This window comes from Colias croceus, chromosome 10 (assembly GCF_905220415.1).
Source record: "Colias croceus chromosome 10, ilColCroc2.1".
NCBI classification, from domain to species: domain Eukaryota; kingdom Metazoa; phylum Arthropoda; class Insecta; order Lepidoptera; family Pieridae; genus Colias; species Colias croceus.
The window spans coordinates 1,040,479-1,068,449 of record NC_059546.1 but is presented as its reverse complement, the minus strand read 5'-3'; the positions used below and the strand labels follow the sequence as shown (position 1 = coordinate 1,068,449).

The window sequence follows — 27,971 nt, the reverse complement described above, 5'->3', positions numbered from 1 at the left end:
ATAATTATATTTTTAGAATAATATTTTAATAATTTATTTTTACAGTTCGTTGTTTTCCAAACTAAAGGAAACCCTTAATAATAAATATTCTTCATTGTCATCAAACTTTTAAAAAATATACAACGTAAAAATTTCATTAATATTCAGCTGCTAAAAATTTTAGTTTAATTTATCTTTTAAAGTTCTACTTACATAAATATCATCATTAGTACTTTCATAAAAAGCTATCAAAAGAAAGAAGTATGCGTTTCTATCTTTCACTACAACACGACCCATTACGTCACTAAAATATTATAACGATGGTCGACTGAATTGATTGAACCAAATACATTTCTCGCTACTCTATCGTCTGCTTCGTAACTCAGATGTCAAAGGGTAATGTACGAGCAATAGACGCTTTGTGTGAAGATGGCGTTTTGCCAAATACGAACGAAATCGAAAACGCAAGGTCAGGAAAGTGACGTACGTAGTACCTACACGTAACGAAAATATAGGTATCAGCTTGAATCCACAGCTATAGATACATATTTATTATTTCCACAAGTAATGTGACAAACTTCTGATTCGGGAGATTATTTGTAATTGGCTGTTCGTTATTGCTTACACTTACACTATCCAATATACACACAAACGACACAAATCCAATATAAATTGACACAAATATTTCTGGTCCCGCGAACTTTGGTAGTCAGTTTTCTTCGGATATTTTCCGATGCTTTATTTATTTATAGAAGGCACAGTTACAGAATATTATAATCCAAAAACATTTACATCAATTTACTAAGTTAATTATATCTCAATTATTACAACTGCACACAACATTTAAATTAATACAATAAAATAAAAAGTGAATACCATTTACATAATTCAATCATGAATTATTGACTGACCTGTTGGCTTGGTTGGCAGTGGCCCTGCCTTCCGAGTCAGAGGTCGTGGGTTCGATTCCCACCCGGGGCAAATATTTGTGTGATGAACATAGATGTTTGCTCTGTGTCTGGGTGTTAATTATCTATATAAGTATTTATTTAAAATTATATAATATGAATGTTTATCAGCATCTGGTTACCATAACACAAGCAAAAGCTTAGTATGGGATCAGATCGTGCCGTGTGTGAAAATTGTCCTGAAAAAGAAATAAAATCACACAAAAATACACATTTGAAGCGGAGATAAATTCAACAATAAATTTTTCGGGCGTTTCTGTTTAAGTGTAACCCAGTCTAATTTGTACTTAAATAGCTGAAAAATGTGATGTTACCTCCGATACGCTTTTCACTATTCAGATCATTCAATCTGTGATCCGCCCTCCCAAAGATTGACTGATTTTTGAGGCAAACTCAATCCGGGGATCGCTTATTGGCATGATTTATGCGAAAAATGGATTGATATATCAATCAGAGATGGGCAAAACGGGATCAAGATTGATTATTAATTTCGGGCGTTAGAGTACTCTAATTATATTGGTCTTTAGATTAGCTTTACTTGAGTCAAGTCTGACTCAAGTATAAAGAGAGTGTAGTCACACTTTTGAATTATTCTCAGAGACACTTACTTACTATTTTAAAGTACTGTTTAATATGGAATACCGAATAATATTATATAAAGGTAGGTACTTACATTATGATCTTCTCGGGATTGTTGTATTAAAATAAAAATTTCTAGACTACTAAGTATTAACTACTTACTTACTTTTCTTTGAATGTCAAAAAAAAATTTGTCAAATAAGTTAAGCTATTTCCTACCTAGATATATGACATATTACAAGCACTAGATAGTATTTAAAAATATCCTAGTACTCATAATAATAAATAAATAAATACAAGAATTCTAAAAGTTAGTCCCTGATAAAAACTATAGCAATTACCATACTGAGAGAAAGTACTATAATTTTATTATAGGCGCTTTAAATTTCACATTTTGATAATCGTGCGTATATTAGGAACTTCCATAAATTATGTGATTAATGTCCAAGCATACATAATGTATTATTACAAAATTGATAGTTTATCTGGTTGATAAGCTTTTTTGGCTTAATATGGAGTAGTTGTATGAATTAAAAAAAATAACGAGAGTCAAACAAGTTTAGTTTCAAAAATCACAGTATAAAGAGTTAAGAAGAACATATTATAAGAAGCGTTTGCCATAGTAAAAAGCTCATTAATAATAATTATTATCCATACTATTAATATTATAAATCCGAAAGTAACTCTGTCTGTCTATCTGTTACTCAATCACGCCTTAACTACTGAACCAATTTGCATGAAATTTCGTATTCTAATAGAAAGGAGAAAGGACATAGGCTACTTTTTATCCCAGGAAAATGACGCAATCCCGGAAATCCCACGTGAAAGGGAACTATGCGGGTTTTTCTTTGACGCGGGCGAAGCCTCGGGCGGAAACCTAGTAGTATATGGGTTCGCAAAGCAGTTATAAAATAAATGAAACACCAATTTCTCAAAATAAGTAGGTACTTAAGCTAAAACCTTACACGTGTATCTAAAGCTTTGAAAGCAATAAGCTGACAATATTCAATTTCAATTTCGACGGTTGACTGACACAGACAAACAAATAATAATGAGAAAATAAAGATAGGTACTTATTATTTTCCTTTGTCTATAAATATAGAATAAATAAATAATAAATAAATATTATAGGACATTATTACACAAATCGACCTAGTCCCACAGTAAGCTCAATTAAGGCTTGTGTTGTGGGTACTAGGCGACGATAAATATAATATTTAATAAATACATATATAGATAATAACACCCAGACCCAAGAACAAATAATTGAGTTCATCACACAAATATTTGCCCTGACCGGGGATCGAACCCGGGACCGTCGGCTCAGTAGGCAGTTACTTTACCACTGCGCCAACCGCGTCGTCAAACAACAATATATTTTGTTATTTTATAAAGCTTCTATAAATGTTGGAAATCATGTCAGGGTTTAGGGTCATTTACAACTCTCATATTATCATTAGGTATTCATAATCTACACTAATATTATAAAGAGGAAAACTTTGTTTGTTTGATTGTAATGAATAGGCTCATAAACTACTGGACCGATTTTAATAAAATTTGGCAGAGACAATCTTTAGACCCTGACAAAGAACATAGGCTACCTTTTATTGCGAAATACCTATGTACCACGGGCGAAGTCGGGGCGGACCGCTAGTGATAAATAATATGAAGAAGTTAGAATGTAGGTATATTTGTTCTAAGTAGTCGTTGAAGTAGTCTCGATAATTACTAAAATATTTACGAAAAAAAAATTTCAACACAAGTAAAGTGAAGGAAAACATCTGCATCGTGAACTCAACATGTGAAAGAATCAAAAGTTCGACGACATGTGACACGAACCCGTACTTTTATAGGAGGCCCGTGTTCCAGCAGTGGAAACGTATGTGGGCTGATGATGATGATGATGATGAAAGTGAAATTCTGAACCCTATAATATACCTAGTTCATCGTCCATTCTGAAGTTTAGAATTTTTTTTTCAGGCTGCAAATCAACGGAGCCCTATAATTATTCATCTATAGTTTTGTAAAACCTAACCTAAAAAAAACCAACAAAACGATGATGCAACTGACCAATTACTATAGATATTCACTTTTTATTTCACTAAACATTATAAGTAAAAGTAAGACGTAATAAACAAATATTTTCGATATCATCCGTGAAATCTCTGATATTTCTCCATTTTCCTGTTACAGATAAAATATATTATATAATAGATAACGTCGCAGATATCGGTCAAGTCGCAGAGTATCTACAGTCTACACCCCATATTGACTAAGTTTCACAGTTAATAGTTATGTACACTATTCATTGCACATTTACTTCAGGTTGTCAAGTAGTGAAAAGTAAGGAAAGCCGCAACGTAAAACAATTTATAAGACAAGTGATACAGGATCACCTGTGTCCATAATTACGCAGTTGTTTGGCCTGTCTCCTTAAATTTAGATACTTTCCGCCCGCGGCTTCGTTTGCTTTGTAGAAAACTTTACAAATTTTATAATTATTATAACATACTGGCTTTCCGCCCGTGGCTTCGACCGCGTTTTGAAAGAAAAACCATGCGGGTTTTTCTATTTATTACGAATTTGATATTTTTTAATAGATAGAATGCTTCTAATATGCTTCTAATAGATTTTAATATCCTACTAATATTATAAATGTGAAAGTTAGTAAGGATGTGCGTGTGTGTGTTTGTTACTCTTTCACGCAAATGCTACTGAATCGATCACAATGAAATTTAGCACACCTATAGAGGGTAACTTGCACTAACACATAGGATAGGTTTTATCCCGGAAATCCCACAGGAACGGGAACTATGCGGGTTTTCCTTTAAAAACGCGGGCGAAGACGCGGCCGAAAGCTAGTCTTTAAATAAAACACTCACTAGGTTGAATAATTAAAATTGTGATATATTCCATAACCAAGGTTGAACAATATCTAAGATAATCACTGCAATCTCTTTCGCTTTTTTATTGTGATAGCTAATCCATATTATTCAATATAGTAACTATACTTAATATTATAAAGCTCAAGAGTTTGTTTGTTTGTTTGAATGCGCTAATCTTGGGAACTACTGGTCCGATTTGAAAAATTCTTTCGGTATTAGGTATATACCAGATACCTAGCCAATTTATGAAGGAAAGCTGTACCGCGTCGTTTTACCCGTATTGTTCGGCTCTTATTGGACAGCGTGATGATATATTATAATAACATGTAGCCTTCCTCGATAAATGGACTATCAAACAGTGAAATTATTCTTATCGGGTCCGTGGCTCCTGAGATTAGCGCGTTCAAACAAACAAACAAATTTCAGTATCGTCTTTATAATATTAGTATAGATAGAGGTCAATGTCATTAATAATTGTGAACTTTTATTTCACAGTATTGCACAATACAATGAATTGTTAAGAAATAATAAAAAATAATAAGTATTATTTAATCGGATATTTTAAGTACCCCAGTCCCCAAGCGATTTGGAGGATTAAAAATCAACAATTTAAACCGTAGGTTGTAGTTTTATATTTCGAGGACTTAAGGCCAAGAAGGGATCAGGGCTTTTACAAAATTTATTATTTTGTGTTTACTTTATAGTGAAGTACAGTTTAGCAGAATCTATAAAAATATATACTTAAATAAATAGACATCTATTAATATATTGTCTGTATTTTTTTTAGTTGGTTTTTTTGAAAGACCAGTTGTAAAAAAATAACGTAATTGATCACTTTTAAGATTTTAATCTATTCAATAATTATTAATTAATGTTTGTTTAATGAACATGTTTTTTACGTACACAACAAAAAGGCTTTTGCAATAAAATATCAATATCACGAGCATAAATTAGAGTCCAACAAGTCATTGTTGTTTCAACTCTTATCAATGACATTTTTGTTTGCTTAGATAAATACAATTTGTGATTTTCCTTAATTGATTTCATAATGCGACTTGACGGTCAAGGTAACATGTATTAGGTGCATGCCCGTCTCCGGACTCCGCCCGGAGTGCTGTTTTTATTTTTTTATCCGAACATAAAAGCCGAGATAAATCCAAGATACTGACAATTATTTATTTCCGTTCTTCAGTACATAGTATTTAACAAAGTCTTTATGGTCTTTCCCATGTCTTTCCCCAGATGTCGGTCTGTCTGTACAATTGTACACATATAAGTAGTATATAATTTATTAGGTTTTAAACAAAGCGGGCGAAGCGGCGGGCGGTAAGCTAGTATAATATATTATATAGCATTAAAACAAATTTTTTGCTTATTTACCCTCTAAATAAATTAAGAAATTGAACGTAATTTAATAATTTAAGTAAATTGAACGCATTACTACGGTAATAGAACACAATCTTTACTTTTTAACCGGGTTCCAAAATTTTGTCTTCAGCATGACAACACACAAAATTCTCGTCCTAGTTGATTAATTTGGAGCGGAACCGATAATTCCTGGATGTAATTACATTATTAGGAACGAGGAAGTCTTAATAATGGCCAGGATCAATAAACTATAGTAAGATTTCGATGGCCACTAGCAGGGTGGGCAACTATCAACCTTAAGTTGGTACTCACAAGTTTTTTTTAAGCTATTGCATAGCTTCTATCACGGGCCTTGAGCGCGGGGACCAAATCGAGAAATTCCGTAACGAAAAAACCTCACGCTCCACACTCCGACGCGCGGAGGTGTGGCTTTAAGGCATAGCATGCAATAGCTTTACCGCGGCAGTCCCCGAGTGCCACACGTCGTTTTTTTTTTTCTACTATTTTCGGAAGATCAGGAAATTTTTATAACTAGGTACTTATACCTACTTATCAAACTATTCACACCATTGATAGATAGATAATATGGATTAGAGAAGAAATACAAAAGCGATCTCTTCTAAGTTCTAGAATAAACTCAAACTCAAACTCAAACATTCATTTATTCAATTAGACTACTATTTAGTAGCACTTTCGAATCGTCATTACATAAGTATTTTTAACATTTACCACCGATTCGGAAAGCAGTATCTATGGAGAAGAATCGGCAAGAAACTCCATAGTTGCTCTTTTAAAATCATGTCAATATTACATAATATGTAACTTATATCTAACTTATACATAATATATCATAATATGCAAAGAACTGTCCTGTGGTTTTTACGCGACAACCCTCCATGGGTCTTTATCGTCCATATATTCCTGAATACTGTAGTACGCTCTCTGAACTAGTACATTTTTTATATAAGTTTTAAATTTAGAACTACTAAACTCTTTAATATTGAGAGGAATTCTATTGTATAAGCGTATACCTTGACCCATAAATGAATTTTTAACTTTAGCTAATCGGAAAAATGGCATTTCAATTCTATTCCTGTTCCTTGTGCCATAATCGTGTCTATCTCCTACTCTTGTGTGTAAGTCGGCGTTTTTGTGAACATGCAAAATATTATTAAATATATACTGTGATGGTACAGTAAGGATACCAGTATTCTTAAAATGATCTCTTAGTGAGTCCCGAGCACGTAAATTATATATAGAGCGAATGGCTCTTTTCTGTAAGATAAATATAGTTTCTATATCTGCAGCCTTGCCCCACAGTAGAATTCCATAGGACATAATGCTATGAAAGTAGCTGAAATAAACCAATCTAGCCGTATCTTCATCGGTGAGATGCCTTATTTTTCGGACTGCATATGCAGCTGAACTGAGCTTACCTGCAGCGGTGTTGACATGGGCTCCCCACTGTAGTTTCTCATCCAATGTTAACCCTAGAAATACAGTAGACTCAGTAGGATGCAATACCTCCCCGTTCAAGGTAATATCTCTGTTCAACTTTTTTACATTAGGAAGTAAAAATTCAACACAAGTGGTTTTTTTGGCATTTAATAATAAATTATTGGCAGTAAACCATTCAGATATGTGTAAAAGAGCACTGTTCACTTCGTCAACATTTGGGTCATGCCTATCCACATTAAAAATTAATGAGGTATCATCTGCAAACAGAACTATTTCACACCTATCCTGCAAATAATAGGGAAGATCATTGATATATACCAAGAACAAGAAGGGACCTAAAATGGACCCCTGTGGAACACCAATGTTAATTGACGCACCGCCAGAACGTTCTCCATTGACAACTACAGTCTGTATCCTATCATGCAGGTATGACGCTATGAGGTTCTGGGCTTTTCCTGTAATTCCATAGTGATTAAGTTTACGTAACAAAGTACAATGTTCAACGCAGTCAAATGCCTTGGAGAGGTCACAAAATATCCCCAGAGCATTTTTTGAGTTTTCCCATGCTTTATAAATATGTGTTAGAAGTGCAACTCCAGCATCTGTGGTTGAGCGCCCCTTTGTGAAACCAAACTGTTTGGTGTGCAGTAAATTATTAGATGCAATTAGATCAATTAATAGATAATGAAGTAGGTATGTTATGTAGGTAGGTATAAGATAAATAAAATTAATATAACGCGGGTAGCTGAAAACGTAATATTGAATAGTCGCAACAAACATAAACTCAAACTCAAACATTTATTTATTCAATTAGATTTCTTTTAGAAGCACTTTCTTATCGTCATTACTCATTACATATTTTTAACATTTACCACCGATTCGGAAAGCAGTATCTATGGAGAAGAACCGGCAAGAAACTCCATAGTTGCTCTTTTAAAATCATGTCAATATTACAATTTACAATCACTTACCAAACATAAAACTTGTGAGAATGTCTCGTTCTGGCAGGATACAGGAGACTGACCACCTACTTGTCCTTTAGGAAAATCGATGAGTGATCGCAATAACCAGACATGTTTAATTGTTATAATATGAATTTGCCAGTCAGTCCAATTCACGGCGTAAACTGTCTGGAAATAAGAGGTCATAATTCGGCCCCAGATCTTGAATGCATCTGCCTCTTACCTCTTACACGAGACTTCATTAAATAAATTTCGCATATTGACAAGCACATTCCTTATAATCAATTTAATCCCAGTCTTTCCATGATAACTAATTTCCACATCACCTTAGTTGGTCAAGGCGAGAGAACATGAGGCTTCGTCGGAGTAATCCCATTACAATATATAGGTACAAGTTCAAAGTTATTATTGTATTCTCCTTCAACTGTTAAGTCACTGATTTTGATTTGTATTTGTATTGATATAAAGTCTACCATCTTTGAGAATTAATATATGGGTATTGATTTTTCTTGGCGGTAGTTGGCTCTTTCTCAAGCGCCATTGTTTGTCGTTTGCATTTTATTTCTTTTTGTAAAAATCTTTTTAACATTTTAGTATTTTAATACTGCTTTTTAAAAATTGTATGAAAAGAGCAAAAGGATTATCTTTTCCTGGACTATTTAATAAGATCGAAGATTTCTAGTAGTACCTAATGATAAAAGTTTTTGGCAGCATTAATTAATTGTAAAAATGACTTTAACAATTTAGTAATTAGGTATATTATGCAGTGAATGATACCGTAAGGGCCACCGGATTATGGAACTCCCTGCCAGTTAGCATCCGACAAGCTCAAACGCTGTCCACCTTTACCAAACAAGTACGAAATCACTAATTGAACCTAGCATTCAACTCGGATTATTAAGATTAATTAATTTATTATTTGTATTTTTATTTCTTTTTCTAACTAAACTACAGTTTGAGTTTATGTATGTATGTAATATTGTAATATAATTATTATTTGTTTATGTATTATACTATATTATATGTAATATATATAATATTTCATATGTGTGTAATATGTATTTATAATAGATCATATATTTATGTATGTGTATATATATATACATATTTGTACTTCCTACCTACCTCCTTTTTCATAATATTACTCCACACAGTAGGTTGCCTGGAAGAGATCACTCTTAAGTGATAAGGCCGCCTTCTGTGCTGGACTAGTTTTAAATTTTAATTTTAAGAATTTATTTGTATGCTAGCACAATAAAGTGTTAATAAATAAATAAAATAAATAAATGATTACTATGTAGGAAGGTAGTAGGGTATATTAGTTCCGTTCAAAAAAAGCATTCAGAAATCTAAGTTCCGACTGGTTTTGTCCTTGAAATTATCAAAATTAAGCTCTTTTGCATATAGCAAGTCTTACCTAATTACATTCGAAATACTGTTACTATATGCTTAAAGTGTTATAATCCTGTTTATTTTTATTTCCGTTTCCTAATAAGATTAGAGAAATCTTGGCCTCAGCACAATGTCATGCTTGCACTAAATCAATTATATTTCTTTTGTTATTTCTTGGAAATAGTATTTGTTATGTTTTCACCTATTTCTTGGAATTCTTTTTTTTTTAATATTAAAGGTTGGTGTTGGAATTTCAAAGATGCAGTTTCTACAAGTAATTCAAGAATTTTAGATAACATTAAAATTAATTTTACGAGAGAACCCTCGTATCGTCAAATACAGGGAAAGTTGCGTGGGGATGGCCGTTAAAATATTCAATCATCTGCCAAATAACTTAAAGACGTGTAATGATTATAAATTTAGAAAACATCTTCTTATTTGGCTTAATGAAAAAAACTTCTATACCATAAAGGAGTTCATGGAAAGTTCAACCCGAACAGACCATTAACTCCTTTATGGTACCTAATTATTTTTGCATGCTTGTATTGGCTGAACATGTTTGTGCTTTATTAATATAATTGTATCACCATTGAATACCATGTTTAAAGCAAAATAAAGATTTTATTTATTTATTTATTTAATATTCAATACGCTGTTTGAAACTTTTGATTTTGTTAAAATAAGATATGTACTTCATATAATAATTATTTTTATTTAATTCTTGAATTTAAGTATACTAACTAATAGGTACCTCAAAATGGCATTGTCTGATACTTCTACGGTCTTTTGAAAATTAAAAATTTTCTTAATTACTTATTCAATACATTCAAATAAATTAAAAGCACGTACTAAATGTATCACTTAAACTAGGAAATAATATTGTAATACTGTGCTAATATCTTCATTTTATGATGTACTAGCTTCCGCCCGCGACTCCGTCCGCGCGGATGTCGGTCTTCGCGTGGATGGTTTATTTCTCCATTTTGAGTACCTCTGTCAATAAATATCTATTGGACCCAATTCCCAAATACGGCTAGGCGTGTGTTCGCGGTTCTACGGAACAACGTCTATGGATAAAACTGAAAAATTAAGATTAATTTTTTTCTACGTATTTTTCCAGGATAAAAAGTATCCTATTTTACGCCCAGGATAATAAGGTATAATTATACCAAGTTTCATCGAAATCGAACCGCTAGTTTTCACGTGATGCCTTCACATACAGACAGACAGACAGACAGACAGACAGACAGACAGACAGACAGACAAAAATTTTTTTAATCACATATTTGGGTTTGGTATCGATCCAGTAACACCCCCTGCTATTTATTTTTTCAATATTTTCAATGTACAGAATTGACCCTTCTACAGATTTATTATATTATGTACTAGCTTCCGCCCGCGACTCCGTCCGCGCGGATGACGGTCTTTGCGTGGATGGTTTATTTCTCCATTTTGAGTAACTCGGACAATGACATCTTATAAATATCTATTGGACCCAAATACGGCTAGGTCTATAATAATACGCAACGTGTGTTCGCGGTACCTACTACCTACTACAGAACAACGTCTATGGATAACTGAAAAATTGAGATTAATTTTTTTTCTACGTATTTTTACAGGATAAAAAGTATCCTATTTTACGCCCAGGATAATAAGGTATAATTATACCAAGTTTCATCGAAATCGAACCGGTAGTTTTCACGTGATGTCTTCGCATACAGACAGACAGACAGACAGACAGACAGACAGACAGACAAAAATTTTTTTAATCACATATTTGGGTTTGGTATCGATCCAGTAACACCCCCTGCTAGTTATTTTTTCAATATTTTCAATGTACAGAATTGACCCTTCTACAGATTTATTATATGTATAGATAGATAAATAAAATCTCTGACATCTTCAAACTATACTGTTTCTTTGTTTGTTTGAACGCGCTAATCTCGGGAACTACTTGTCCAATTTGAAAAATTCTTTCGGTGTTAGATAGTTCATTTATCGAGGAAGGCTATATATATCATCACGCTACGACTAACAGGAGTGGAGCCACGGCACGGGGGCGAAACCGCGCGGAGCAGCTACCTAGTTACTTATACAGGGTTACTTGTAAAACACCAGCAACCTCGCAGGACAAGATACCTAACATCATAAGTAACAACATTTGTTATACAACTTTTGATATTTTGTTAGATTTTATTTTCATACAAAAATAAATGTTCATTTCATTTTCGGTTTGAATATTATAAACTCTACGCGCATCACAAAAATTACATTACATTAAACAAGAAGCGAACGGGAGGGGAAAGGGGGCGTCGCGTCGCGGTTGTCCTTTCGATGATGAGACATGAGTACCTAGAACATAGACTTACAAACGTTAGGAGAGTATAATAAAAGCTTAAAAAATCATTTAAAAATAATTTATTTCGTTATGCCAAAAGTCGTAGAACAAATGTTGTTACTTAATATTATGATGTTAGCTATCTTGGCCTGCGAGGTTGCCGGTGTTTTACAAATAACCCTGTATATTTAGGAATTACAGATTGAATAAATAACTTTGCAATGTTTAAATCACTCCACTAAACAAATCTTGGAAAATGGTCTTCAGATATCCGAAAACGAATGAAGAATAAAACAAAAAAGATTCCATTAACCTTAACCTTTCTGCCAAATGTGTCCTTTAGAGATAAGAAGTCATTTTCATATTTTAATGCATTTCTAAGAGCGAATTTTTACAATTTCAAAGATTTGCATAACGCTGTAAAAGATTTTTGATTTTTTTTCAATTTTTTTTCAAAATATAGTAACATAGGTCAGTGAGAGCGATGTTATGAGCTGTGAATTTATAGCGAGATAATATTATCTCAGCTACCTATTTTTTTATTTATAATGGATTAAAACTACGCACAGTTTTCCAAAAAATTTCCCCGAAGGAAGCGGGCCTTGAGCGCGGGAACCGAATCGAGAAATTCCGTAACGAAAAAACCTCACGCTCCCCTCTCCAACGGGCTTGGAGGTGTGGCTTGAAGGCATAGCATGCAATTGCTCCCCGAGTGCCACACGTATGTTTTTCTTCATGCGCATACATAAAATTTAAATGATTGAGTTGAATCTACTCACTAAAAATAACGAAGCCATATTATGAAGCTATAGGAGATACACGTTTTCGAAAAAAGTACATTGTTTCTTCTTTACATTGTTTTAAGTTATAAATATTCCTTACAATTCTTACAAAGTACGAACGGTACTTACAGCTTATTATTAACCGACTTCAAAAAAAAGGAGGAGGTTATCAATTCGGCCGGTTTTTTTTTTATGTATGTACACCGATTACTCCGAGGTTTCTGAACCGATTTACGTGATTCTTTTTTTGTTCGATGCGGGATGGTGTCGAATTGGTCCCATAAAAATTTTATTCGGATAGGCCCAGTAGTTTTTATTTTATGAGCATTTTTGTCTGTAGGTATTTGTAAATTTTGCAAGTGCAAGTTTGAAGTCGGTTGTTTTTAACGCAGTTATCACTTGTTGTTATGCCAGCAAGCCTTAGTTGTGCACCAGATGGCGTTGTATATTGAAATATTTATTTATTTACCTTTGAAGTGATAATCTTTCCAAGAAAGTGATAATAACCCAAGTTAGTCCAGTTAGCATTAGCTCCTGAAACTCGGTCAGCAGGACAGTAAAGAAGCAACCCTGGAAATTAAGCCAAAACAAGGTTGGGATTTATTTGTGTATCTATACTAATATTATAAAGAGGAAAGGTTTGTATGTATGTATGTATGGTTTTCACGCATAAACTACTGAACCGATTACAATGAAATTTAGCACACATATAGAGGGTAACTTGGATTAACACATAGGATAGGTTTTATCCCGGAAATCCCATGGGAATGGGAACTATGCGGGTTTTCCTTTGAAAAAGCGGGCGAAGCCGCAGGCAGAAATCTAGTTTATTATATTTTACTAGCTGCGCGGTTTCACCCGCGTGGTACTCACTCCTGTTGGTCAGCGTGATGATATTATATAGCCTATATGAATGGGCCATCTAACACCGAAATAATTTTTCAAATCAGACCAGTATTTCCTGAGATTAGCGCGTTCAAACAAACTCTTCAGCTTTAAAATATAAGTAAAGATTAATAAGGTAGGTATATTAAATGAATCATATTGAGGAAGAATTACCTATTTCAATTGAGCAATATTCAAGTATGATGATGTCATTGTTTCCATGGATACGAGTTTTGAGAAAATTACGCTGAACAAAAATTGAGCTGTGTGTATTTGCCAGTAAAAATAATTGACTGCTAATAATTTTCTGTTTGCTATAAGAACAATATTTATTTATATGCTTGGTAAAAAGTAAATAGCAAGGTTTTAATTAAAAAAAAAAACGAAGTGTGGTCCTCAAGCGTAGAGTGAACAGGTACCTTCTAAGGAAGCGCGTTCCATCCACATACCACATTTCGGCGAGATTGTGGTCAAGCGCTTCCCTATCGACAATAAAAAAAAAATACTGTATCCAATAAAAATCCATCAAAATAAGTACTTACCTACCTACCTAAATAACTTGAAGTAATTATTCAGTTTAAGATTTAACTAGGTTCCATATAATTGATCTTTGTTCTAGATTTTGATAGACGTATTTAACATCAAATTAATGCTAAATTATTAAAAACAAAAATACGTAAACAAATTAAAATTGCATACAATTTATAAATTATATATCTGTATAATTGACCTGTTTGATATAAATTAATAAATAATTGTGCAACACTGTGTCGTTAAATAAAATAATTAAAATAATAAAATATATTGTATCACACTTATTCTTTTGTAAAAAAAAAAAACTATTAGGTGCGTACCTACATCACAAATAAAATTAATGGTATTTGTAACATCATAGTTATTGTACCTACATAATATTTTTAATTATTTTGTTAAAAACATTTTTTAATGAAAAAGTGATGTTTTCTAAAGAATTTTCCGTGAAATTCACTGAAATCAGCAAGAACCGCGGTAAAAATTATATTTCTATAAGCACATTATTGTAAGCTGCTAATTGTGTGCCTTGGGTGAGAATGAATATAATATTTTCTAGTCGATGCCGGGGTTTCTTGCATTCTCATTGTGTGTGGATGCGTTCTTATTTCTCATTTAACCTATTTAGTTTAGTACATTACTGGCCGACGCATCGCATAGACGCAGCTGTCAAAATTAAAAAGTTAACCTCACACGCCTGTTAAATTCCCGCGTGTTCGGTTTAAAATTCGAACGCTAAAATTCTAAATTATCTGTTATTGATTGAATAATACCTACGATAATTTCAATTCGTGTTGTAGCTAGATAATAATTGTTTATGAGTCTACGATTAGATTAAAAATGGTGTCAATGTTGGTCCAGAAATAAATCGACAGGGGAGCGCTTGGTTTTTATTAGTTTTACTTAAATTTAGAGAATAGTTAAGTATGTCGACTAATAATTCGGTGGACAATAGAAATGGGAAGTCGAATGGAGAGAAATCTGTGTCGGAGTCGAAGGCGAATGGTGCAAAAAATGGAAATCAGTCGAGTGATGTTGAAAGAAGTTTAGGGAAACTGAACGAGGTGTGCTTCGAGGATGCGTTTGAACTTACGGGTAAATTGATTTTTGGTTAAAATTAAATTTAATTGTAATAAATTATTATTTAATAGAATTTCTACTGAGGAAGACTATACTAATTAGTGAGTGTGAGTTAATTTTAATTAATTTAAACTATTAACACATTATTAATTAATAATTGCCATAAAACTTAGACAAAAAGGGAAAAATGAAAATTTGCCTGAAAATCAATAAATGGTTTTTGTTGCAAAAAAAAAATTATGAAAGTTCTACCTTTAATGTGATTGATTTGATAGCATCATTTTATTCACAAAATAATGAGCATGGATATCCATCCATGAGGAGGATGCATGAGGAGGCATGAGGTAGGAATGGGCTGAAAAATACATTGGTATTTGATTGAACATGGTTCATGGTTAAGAAATACCTATCTAGTAATTAATGTTTTTTAGGTGAGTACTGGGTAAAGTGGGTAATATTTAATTTTTATTTTTAAATGTTATCACTAAGAATTAAATACTGAAAAGAAAATGGATAGAAAAATATAAGTTTATAACAAAATGATTTACGCTAAAATAAACAATGATTACTTAAAAATATTATTCATAAATATTACAATTAGTTTAGTGTTATGGTAAAACATATTACGAAATAAATAAAACACTATAGGTAAATAGAATTACTTTCAATATAATTTTTTTTTAAATATAGTGAGCTAAAAATAAAATTCGTAATTATTTTTAGCATCTCTATTTAATCCGGAAATGAGTTCATATAGAGTTGTATGTACTCATAATTACGTACCTAATATTATTTATAAATACAAATATTATTGTTCACAATAAAACTATGATAACTCAATGTATGTGAAATAAACTATTGACTTTCATCATTTATGATATTTCTTATACATATAATATGTAGGTACCTATATGCAATTTATACTTTTCATTGTTCTTGATGGAACTGAATTTTATATTTTAAAGAAACACACAATGAAGTGAAATAAATACAATTTATTCGTATTTTTATACGACATTCCTGAAAATGATGATCATTTTTGATTGTATATACTTACTTTAATGTTTTATGTAGGGGTTAGATATTATTACAGACAGTTAAATTCAATATAGGTGTTTATGTCATAAGTAATGGCTTTGCCTATAATCGTGAAAGACTGATTCAATGATATATTCGTACTAGCTTTCCGCGCGCGGCTTCGCCCGCGTTTTGAAAAAAAATACCGCATAGTTCCCGTTCCCATGGGATTTCCGGGACGAAACCTATCCTTTGTGTCCAAGTTACCCTCTATATATTGTGTGCTAAATTTCATTGTAATCGGTTCAATAGTATTTGAAAGAGCAGATAACAAACACACACACACACACTCACACACACATCCTCACAGACTTTCGCATTTACAATATTAGTAGGATTAACATATTTTAAAATGTAAATTATATTCAATGATACCTTACTATTTAGTACTTGTTGTTTAAATTGACATTGTCTTAATTGTTTTATTTTTCGTACAATTCTAATAAAATTCGCAACTGATAATACTGTAAACTGTAATTGACATAATTAATTGTTATTACTGATAATTATTTGTTTGTTGTTATTTCGTTAATTAAAAATTGTACATTAAGGCATCCTAGATACCGGGATAAAACCTATCGTATGTGTTAATCCAAGTTACCTTCTATATGTGTGCTAAATTTCATCGTAATCGGTTCAGTAGTATTTGCGTGAAAGAGTAACATACAAACATCGTGTATGTATGTTTGTACACATATAAGTACATCCATTCTAACAAACTTTCGCATTTATAATATTAGTAGGACTAGCCGTCCTGGCAAACGTTTTTCTCTCTCTTATCACTTTGGGGGATCAAAAATATAATATGTGGTCCGATTCTCGGACCTACCCGATATGTACATATGTTCTTTTACATTGAATGTCGGTTAAATGGTAAACAAGAAATAAATTACTTAGTATAAAAAGTCTTTGTAACGGTTTCTTCAAGTTCTTGCGCTAAGTTCCAATAAGTAAAAGCGTATATATATACCTTATAAGCTACAAGACTTTATGAAGATGGATGCCTGAATGTAGATAGCGGTTTAAATCGTACGATAACGATGTATCGTTACGATATATCGTCGTGTCTACGATTTAACTACGACTGTGTCGAAAAAATTTGTACTTTTTAGAATTATTTATTTATTTATTTATTTATTTATTACAAAGAACATGTTACATGCGTTTCAGTAAGATATATAGGTACATAACAATTATTAGGTACAAACAAACATACTTCCCTCCGTGCTAGTCGCTGACGCCACTGTGTTACAGCAGGGAAGTTTATTATTATTTTATTTTAATTTATTTATTTACTTATTTTTTGCAAAATGTACACTACGGTTTATATAATATTATAAATGTTCTCGTTATACAAGTTCTGATGCACATATAAAACTTGAGTATAAATAATAGTAAGGTAACTTTAAGTAATAGGTTCTAGATGGTACTAGCCACAAACAGTTTTTCTGTCTCGTTGTAGTCGAGGCGAAGCAAAAATTTGTCCAAAGATTTACTGCAAAGGTATCTACTCATGTCTTTTATTTTAATTTTATTGTTAATATAATTATACAAATAGGGAGCAATATAATATGCAAAATTTTTCGCAAAACGAGTTTTACAACCCGGCACACAGTAGATCTCTTCAATGCGGGTTTTTCTTTTTGTAACAACGGTAGAAGATGGAAGAGCTGTGTGCTGCTCCAGGACTATTACTTTTATAAACAATTGCCTCACAGTCAGAACGCGGCATTCGTTGTACAAGAGATTTGTTGGATATCTAAACGGCTTAAATTGCAGTACTTTTAAGATACATCTCTGTGTGCGTTCAAGCTTAAGAAGTGTTGTTTTATTTGCGCCACCCCAAGCCGAGATACCATTATTAAGGAGTGATTGGCATAAAGACTGGTAGACGATTTCGTTCGTGGTTTCATCTTTAAGTCGTCTTATTTTTTTAAAAATTGGGATAAGTTTACGTATTCTACTTTTTAAAACATCTATTTGCGGCTTCCAGCTTAAGTTTTTATCTATTGTTATCCCTAAGTATTTTATAGTATCGACAGGACAAAGAGTATAGCAATCGCAGTTTCCTACATTTAAGCACGTATGCGCCTTTATGGTAAAATTATGGGGAGGTCTGGTATTATTTTTAAGAGAAAAAGGAGAATGCCCATGAAAGTATGGACCACAGTATAGTGTTGCGTCAATGCCAGAAAGGTTTTGGAGGGTTCTTCAATATTCAAAAGATTTTTACCAATTGATTTTTTGTGATAAAAACAGGGGTTTTCAAGATATTGAGAAAAATGTGAAATAACCTCAAAACTTAAATAACCCCGATTTAGTTAGGTTTATGTGTGATTTAGGTAGTATTTTATCGTCCGAAGGTTATTTTTCGTTTAACATATTTAATCTATACGTAGAGCTTATGCTTTCAGACAAAGTCTATCTGTTCATCGGCTAGTGTAGGTAGGCACCAGAAATCTTCCGGGACGGATTTCAAGAAAACCTAAATATATATTTAAAAAAGAGAAGAGTTTTTATTCGGTTTACATGTTGTTGTTGTTGTTTGAATCATTTTTTCACTACATATTCGAAGAAAGAAACAAATAAGAAATAACTGGTTACCTACCAAGCTATGTCATAATAATTTTTTTTTATATGTATTTATATTATTTTACTTCACTATCTATGTTAAAACAACCTACAGTGTATAAACAATACCTTAAAGAGTGATTTTATGTTAATTGATTTTTTTGTAATTCAATGAAAACAATATTAATACATGTTATTTACCATAGTAAATGTCATAATAGTTACCGCTTGGTTACCGTGGTAACCGGTAATGGATACTAAATCTATGGTAACCAAGGTAACGGATCTAAACAATTACATGTCTTATTAGATTTTACAAAACATTCCCTGATCAAAATATATTTTCCGGTAGTAAGAAGGCCTCTAAATTGCCGAGATTTTTTTAATATTATTGTTATCTTGATGCATGAGAAAAACCTTTACCAAAAATGTAAACGGTAATGGACACTAAATCTATAATAACGGATCTAAACAATTACATGTCTTATTAGATTTTACAAAACAATCCCTGTTCAAAATATATTTTCCGATGGTAAGAAGGCATCTAAATTGCCGAGATTTTTTTAAATATTATTGTTGTCTTGATGCATGAGAAAAACCAGTACCAAAAATGGGCATTCTCCTTTATATATTTAGTTTTTGTAAAATTTAAAGTTAAAAGATTATGATTTAGCCAATTTATTACCAATCGCATGCCTGATTCAGCTGCCAAACGAGCAGATTCCCATGTCTCCCCTTGAAAAACAATAACAGTATCATCAGCAAAACTTATTATCTTCGCGTCAGGTATATGTAGATTACATAGGTCATTTAGGTATATTAAAAAGAGCGTAGGGCCGAGTACCGATCCCTGAGGAACGCCAAAATTTATGGACCGCTTTTGGCTATGTACATCACCAATTTTAACAAATTGAGTCCTATTTGATAAATAATCTCTAAACAATTCTAGCGGAGTACCACGGATTCCTATTGATTCAAGTTTTGCCAGGAGCAGGGGGACAGAGACAGTATCGAACGCTTTCGCCAGATCCAAAAAAACACCCAAACATTTTATTATATTTGTAAGATATTGTAATTTGTGGTTAGGATTACAAATTACAGCATTTAGAGGCTTTTTCTTGAAAAATATATAATATTTTGCACATTCATAATATATCATATCAAATGATACGATGAAATTAAAAAAAAGTCCTCTGTAAAAAAGGTATTACACGATATTCTGACATTGTATAATATTTTATAAAATACTAGCTTTCCGACCGCGGCTTTGCCCGCTTTTTCTAGTACCTTATAAAACATCTTGATGGAACTGCATTTGCTAAAAACCTTCTACTTGAATCACTCTATCTATTTAAACAATACGCATCAGAATCCGCATACACATGGGCATAGGCCATAGGGACAGAGCTAAGGCACTTTGTTTTATACCTACTATGTGATATCCTACTAATATTATTAATGGCGAAAGTTTGTGAGGATGTGTGTGTGTGTGTGTTTGTTACTCTTTCACGCAAATACTACTAAACCGATTACAATAAAATTTAGCACACATATAGAGGGTAACTTGGATTAACATATAGTATAGGTTTCATCCCGGAAATCCCACGGGAACGGGAACTACTCGGGTTTTTCTTTCAAAACGCGGGCGAAGCCGCGGGCGTAAGGCTAGTTGTACATATTATTCATACCAAAGCAGAATATCGAATTCTTTGTCTCTATTATACACACATAAAATCCGTCAAGTAATGATAATCATAGTTTATCAAGGTTCAAGAGGTCGATGATAGTTTTATATATTTATCTATTTACTTCTTCAAACATTAAGTACATAATATGAGTATTTGAGTATGATATCTATGTATACTATTTGCTCAGTTTAGTTTGAGTTATCTATACTTATATTATAAAGCTGAAGAGTTTGTTTGTTTAAATGCGCTAATCTCGGGAACTACCTACTGGCCCGATTTGAAAAATTCTTTCGGTGTTAGATAGCCCATTTATCGAGGAAGGTTACAGGCTATATAATCTTAATATATACTAGCTTCCGCCCGCGACTCCGTCCGCGCGGATGTCGGTCTTCGCGTGGATGGTTATTTCTCCATTTTGAGTACCTCTGTCAATAACATCTTATAAATATCTATTGGACCCAATTCCCAAATACGGCTAGGCCTATAATAATACGCAACGTGTGTTCGCGGTTCTACGGAACAACGTCTATGGATAAAACTGAAAAATTAAGATTAAGTAATTTTTTTCTACGTATTTTTCCAGGATAAAAAGTATCCTATTTTACGCCCAGGATAATAAGGTATAATTATACCAAGTTTCATCGAAATCGAACCGCTAGTTTTCACGTGATGCCTTCACATACAGACAGACAGACAGACAGACAGACAGACAGACAGACAGACAAAAATTTTTTTAATCACATATTTGGGTTTGGTATCGATCCAGTAACACCACCTGCTATTTATTTTTTCAATATTTTCAATGTACAGAATTGACCCTTCTACAGATTTATTATCTAGATACATATGTATCTAGATAAATCTCGTGTCACAATGTTTGTCCTCAATGGACTCCTAAACCACTTAACCGATTATAATAAAATTCGCACACCATGTGCAGTTCGATCCAACTTGAGAGATAGGATAGTTTTTATGAAAAAAAACGTAAACATGTAGGTACCACGGGCGAAGCCGGGGCGAACCGCTAGTATATATATATATACAGGGTGTAATCGTTAAGTGTGCACAGGCGATTATTCCGTAACTATTACAGATATCAAAAAACTTTAAACTGATATCGAAAGTATTTAACCTAATGAGTAAAATGGCCATAATAAATTTTTAAAAATAAAACGAGAAATATCTAAAAAATTAACTTGAAACCCTCCCATACATTTAGTATGAGATACGAATATCCCATGTACACGGGTTGATCCAAAAGTAATGATAATCAATATTAAACAAGGTCATTACAGTTATAATAATTATGTAGTTCTCTAGATAGTCTTCTAACTAGAAAATATACTTCAATATTTTTTTCCTAAACTTAATAAAAAAAACTTTGACGTCTTCATCCACAAAAACCCCTCCACGCGGCCATCACTTCGCTGTTGTCTTAAAATAATTTATTGCTAAGAAAGTGTTTCTTGTGCCGAGGAAAGAGATAAAAGTAAATAAGAGCTAGATCAAAAAAATAGGATAGGTGTTCAAGCATTTGGAATGCCGATTTTTGAATGGCAGCCATCGCAATTGACGCTTTGTGATCTGGTGCGTTGTCTTGGTGAAACAGCGTTCAGGTCCGCAGTTTGCCATGTCTCTTTTCCTTACTAACCTACCGCAATTTTTTAATTTGGTCTGTTTAGTAAGAGCCCAATAAAGTGGCTACCTTTTTAAAATATTCCACCATAATTATTCCTTCAGCGTCCCAAAAAACTACCGCTTTAATCTAACCTACTGATTTTCACTTTGAATTTCTTCATCGTCACTTTGGAAGCTCGCATCCAGGACATTGATTGTTTTTTGGTTTCACCATAAAAATGGTGAACTCGGGTAACGTCCATGATCACAAAACGTGACAAAAAATTATCCTGATATCATTAAAAATTTAGAAATTTACCCTCTACATGTCGAATCGTTGTTTCTTCTTTTCGTCGGGAAACATTCTGGCACGCACTGTTCACATTCAAATTAATGTAAATAATTGGAAACGTGGCCTGTTGATATAATTTTTTTGTGATTACTTAGTGAATACATGAGCAAGCAAAAAACATTTATTTTATATTTTTATGTGCACAGGAAATACCCAATTATCATTACTTTTGGATCAACCTAGAACATTTAATATGAAATATTTTAGCTTTTTCTTTCTTTTTTTTGTTTTACGCTTTAATTACTTCGCAAATTTGAAGGGAAGTTCATTTAGAAACTGTAAATAGAGCACCTCATTGTATTGCACAATGAGGACATAACTTCGAAAATCTGCTATGAATACAAAATGTATGGGAAATTAAATGTATGGGAGCGTTTAATGTAACATTTTTGGATATTTCTCGTTTTATTTTTAAAAATTTATTATGGCCATTTTACTCATTAGGTTAAGTACTTTCGATATCAGTTCAAAGTTTTTTGGTATCTGCAATAGTTACGGAATAATCGCTTGTGCACACTTAACGATTACACCCTGTATATATATATATATATATATATATATATCACGCCATCACGCTACGACCAACAGGAGTGGAGCCACGGGGGTGCAACCGCGCGGAGCAGCTGGTGAGGTATATACATATACCTAGGTACATAATATTGTACTTATAGTCCGTTGTTTTATGATAAAATGTGTATCCTGTCAGGATTGTTAGAAGAAAAAAGTCACTTATATACTCTTTATCAAGTCCTCTAAATATAACACAAACGGGTTACACAAATGTTTATAATTGACCCTTTTCAATTTGCATACGATTTGATGCAGAGTTGAATTAAAATAGGTATAATGCAATCTTTGGAAACACTACTCGTTTTGGTTTAATTTTCTGTTTGCTGAAGGATTTTTAAAACTGACCTTTTTCGGATAAGGGTTCAAAACTTTGATTTTTTTATTATTTTATTTATAAGAAGTCGCTTTAGAATCTTTAAGGTGCATATTACAGTTTTTGTGTGTACAGAAAACAATGGATTAAATTCTTACATTTGAAAAAATCTGCTCAGATCCTAATAAACTAAACAACTGTTATGGGTCGTGTAACTAATATTATCATTATCTTTTGTTTAGAATTTAGGTTAATATAAAATACAGATGTATGATTATTTTCAGGGTACAATGTCAAATTGTTATGTTTTATTATTACACTAGCTTCCGCCCACGACTCCGTCCGCGCGGATGTCGGTCTTCGCGATGGTTTATTTCTCCATTTTGAACTGGGAAGACGTTTCTCACTAAATTAATATACCGTGTGTTCGCGGTTCTACAGAACAACGTCTATGGATAAAATTGAAAAATTAATATTTTTTTTTTCTACGTATTTTTCCAGGATAAAAAGTATCCTATTTTACGCCCAGGATAATAAGGTATAATTATACCACGTTTCATCGAAATCGAACTGTTAGTTTTCACGTGATGATTTGATTGAAAATTTTTTTAATCACATATTTGGGTTTGGTATCGATACAGTAACACCCCCTGCTATTTATTTTTTGAATATTTTCAATGTACAGAATTGACCCTGCTACAGATTTATTATATGTATAGATTAAGGTCATAGGCGATTATTTTTTTGCTTAACACGTGTAAGTATTCTGTATATACAAAATAAATTAGCATAACTTATCGATTTTTTACACATTTATAGCATAAAGAAATCACGCACAAATGGTGAAAGAATTTTTGAATTCAGTTGTACCTCATATTAGTGCGTACAAACAAATAAACAAACTCTTCAGTTTTATAAAATTGCTCATCCATAAAATACCAGCTCTAGCTGTACTTTCATTGATAAATAATACAAATAATATAATACTGCAAAAATGCATGTCGATAACCTTCACAAAAAACGGCGCAATAGCGGCAGACTAATAACTACCTACCTATAATGTATTTCATAATTTAACGACCCTTTTGTTATAAGTATGATTGTTTGATCAATACAAGACGGGTTCAATAACCTTGCACTGAAGGGTGAGAATATCATACATCGTATTATCATCGTATTCATGTGTCTTGATTTTTCTCTAACCCTATGCTATAAGGGCGTTTATACAACTAATTACTCTGCTTCTTGCGGCTACCCACCACTTAAATGTCTAATTAATTATAGTAGAGTTCATCCCAGTTCGTTTAAACTATTTTTAATAAACTAGTTTCAGTTAAACATTACGTCAATGACCTATCTGGGTCTATACTAAAAAAATTTTATGTTAACAAAGAATCCACGTTATAATACACGTTTTATTTTTACTAGATAGTAACAATTTTCATATTATATAGATAGCATACATGAAATTTAAAGAATCTCAATACAAAATAAATTACCAAACTTTAACTCCTTCCAGGCCACGGCAAGTTCAACCACTTAGTACTGCTGACATGCGGCCTGATCATGCTGAACGTGTCCATGGAATCCGTCGGCATGAGCTACGTCATCACGGCCGCGGAGTGCGAGCTGGAGCTCACAAGCGAACACAAGGGCCTGGTGAACGCGGCCGCGTTTATTGGTGAGTATCACGTGTTCTGTGTAGTGTGCTAGCATTGCAACCAGTGCTGTGACATTAATTGCCTGATCATGCTAAACTTGTCTATGGAATCCGTCGGCATGAGCTACGTCATCACGGCCGCGGAGTGCGAGCTGGAGCTCACCAGCGAACACAAGGGCCTGGTGAACGCGGCCGCGTTTATTGGTTAGTATCTCGACGTATGAGAGCAATAAAACAATATTTCCTATATTGTTAGACTGTGGTATGAGATCCGATTAATGGGCCCTCTTCACAATGGGCAGCGTTGGCCCAACAAAATATAACCGTTGATGAAACAGGAGTTCTAACGTTAGCTTGTATGTTTCATAAGTGATACTAAACTCCAGTACCTTTAATTATGAAGTTAATGCAAAGCAACCTTAAAAAAATGCATGCTTTTTTTCTGTTTTTTATGAGTGCATCCTGTTAGTTGATACATATAAAAATGTAGGTAAGTGATTAAATTTTGTAATAAATTTAAGATAACGCTTAGAATAATACTTTCAACGAACTAGAATGATAATGGATGTTAATTGTTAATAGATTCTTATGCAATTTAGTGATTTTTTTCTTTACATTTTTCCTGTTGTTATTTTTATTGATTTAACCTTTACGTTTTATTATATATTTTTATTTGATTTGTGTTAAATTCGATGTTCATTGTAGGTGTATGTGAATTATTTAAGACTTGTATACAAAATAATATTTTAATTGATATTCTTATGATTGGAAATTTCAATTTAAAATTTAAAATTTTATCGGCTAGAACTAAGCCTATATAGTCCTAAATTGCCTAAGAAAAAATTAATAACTATCAGAAGTTTTAGTGAAAAATGATACTTATGTTAAAGCAGAATTGTAATTAAATGAATACGAAGAATATTATTATAACATAAATTGTATAATCTATACTAATATTATAAAGCTGAAGAGTTTGTTTGTTTGTTTGTTTGAACGCGCTAATCTCGCGAACTACTGGTCCGATTTAAAAAATTCTTTCGGTGTTAGAAAGCTCATTTATCGAGGAAGGTTATGGGCTATATATCATCACTCTACGACCAACAGGAGTGGAGCCACGGGGGTGAAACCGCGCGGAGCAGCTAGTGATTAATATCTATCGATATAAAATCTAGTGGAGCTAAAACGACGCTATTATAAAGAGCAATATAATTAGGAATTTAGAAGTGTTTTGTGTTTCATACTTATGACGCAATTCAAACCGAATAATTACCTACGAGTTCCTACCAACAATACCATTCCTTCGATATATTGTTTTTATTTTTTTATCTTAATGTGAGCGAAAAGGGGTCGATGTTTTTATTACGAGAAATAACGCAAGTGCTAGCTAGCTGTGAACTTATAAATAATTTTCGTTCGATGACCACATATTATGTATGTAATACTACAAACAATTGAGTATTTGAATAAAAAATTTTTTTTGTGCTAAATGGAAAGATTATAATATATTAGTTTTATAACAAAACTATTTTTTTAAATTTTCTTTTGCAATAATTCAAAAGTTATTTCAAAATAAAAATTAGTCTTTGAATCCAGTACCGAACAGACACACCGTCAACTCCCGAAGCGTCACCCGGACGCGTGTGACGTCATAATGTTAGTTTTCACTTGGTTTTCACACATTGCAGTTGATAGAAAAACGTATACAACTAAAACATTTTGACGTCACATCTATGGTGATTGGTGACCAGTCATGGCGCGTTTATAGTCACGTGATTTTAATTTAAATTTCATCAATTTTTAATTGCTTATTTATAATTAATTGAAAAAAAAAAATTTTTGAGTTAAGATAATAAGGTTTTAAAGTACATAAAAAAAATATTTTTTTTTATTCAAATACTCAATTCCTTATTAATTAATAAATGGACTGAAATGGCAAGGAATCGGACCGCCCTTACTTATATTTTTTGTCACTATTTTTATCTAGAAGAGAAAAATTTTAACTTTTATTCTCAGTGGAAAGGTAATAAGTATAGTTTAATAAGTTTAATAACCCGTAATACAGATTATTATCCTAGAAAGGGATCAACTTTCTTTATTGTATGATTGTATTACAGACGGTAGATTTTTGATGCATGGCTGATGGATTTACGATAAGAGTTACGGATTATAATATTATGTTTGTTTGCATAACTGTTAATATTCGCTGTATAAACATTCTGATAATGCATCACACAGTAAATATTATGTTAAGTAGATCAAGTCTGCTCTGTAGTCAACGTCATGAGTCATGAGTCATGAACAGACCAAAACATTTTGTTTATGAAACTTTAGCAACATATAAATAATATAATAAACTAGCTACGCTCCGCGGTTTCACACACGTGGCTCCACTTCTGTTGGTTAGCGTGATAATATATAGCCTATAGCTTTCCTCGATAAAAGGGGCTATCCAACACCGACAGAATTTTTCAAATCGGACCAGTAGTTCCTGAGATTAGCGAGTTCAAACAAACAAACAAACTCTTCAGCTTTATAATATGAAAAAAAAACTTAGCATACTAGGCAAGGTGCGGTAGTATTGCACAAACAGCTATTAATTGCTTAAAAATATTTATTTGCTTAATAGTTAAAACATGGTACAGAGAGATGTCAAAATATTTGATTGTTCATCATGTTTTGCTTACTCTAAAGCAGGGATGCACAGACTTATTAAGACTAGGGGCCACTCGGGCAAATTATGAACTGATGGCGGGCCACGGGAAGTATAGGTAATTAAAGACAATAAAGAATTGATAATAATATATTAAAATTGAAAAAGAATTTATTAATTTGAAGCGTGGCACTGCATAGTTCTTACAATCTTTTTTATATTTGGCTCAAATTTACTTGTAGCGACACGTAAAACTGCTTCCAAAC

The 27,971-nt window shown here is 32.6% G+C and overlaps 1 protein-coding gene across 2 annotated transcripts in view; it reads left to right on the top strand.

Annotated features, from left to right (window-relative positions):
• Nucleotides 1-14,720: 14,720 nt before the first annotated feature.
• LOC123694846 (4-hydroxybenzoate transporter PcaK-like) overlaps nucleotides 14,721-27,971 on the top strand; it is a 28,414-nt gene continuing 15,163 nt past the window's right edge. The window contains exons 1-2 of one of the 2 annotated variants that reach the window (XM_045640441.1): nucleotides 14,721-15,222; nucleotides 24,915-25,076. In XM_045640441.1, coding sequence (XP_045496397.1) covers nucleotides 15,054-15,222; nucleotides 24,915-25,076 — 331 coding nt within the window. In that variant the 5' untranslated portion in view covers nucleotides 14,721-15,053. Of the gene's footprint in view, nucleotides 15,223-24,914; nucleotides 25,077-25,128; nucleotides 25,260-27,971 lie in introns of those variants that run through there. The other variant, XM_045640442.1, reaches the window with a different exon arrangement.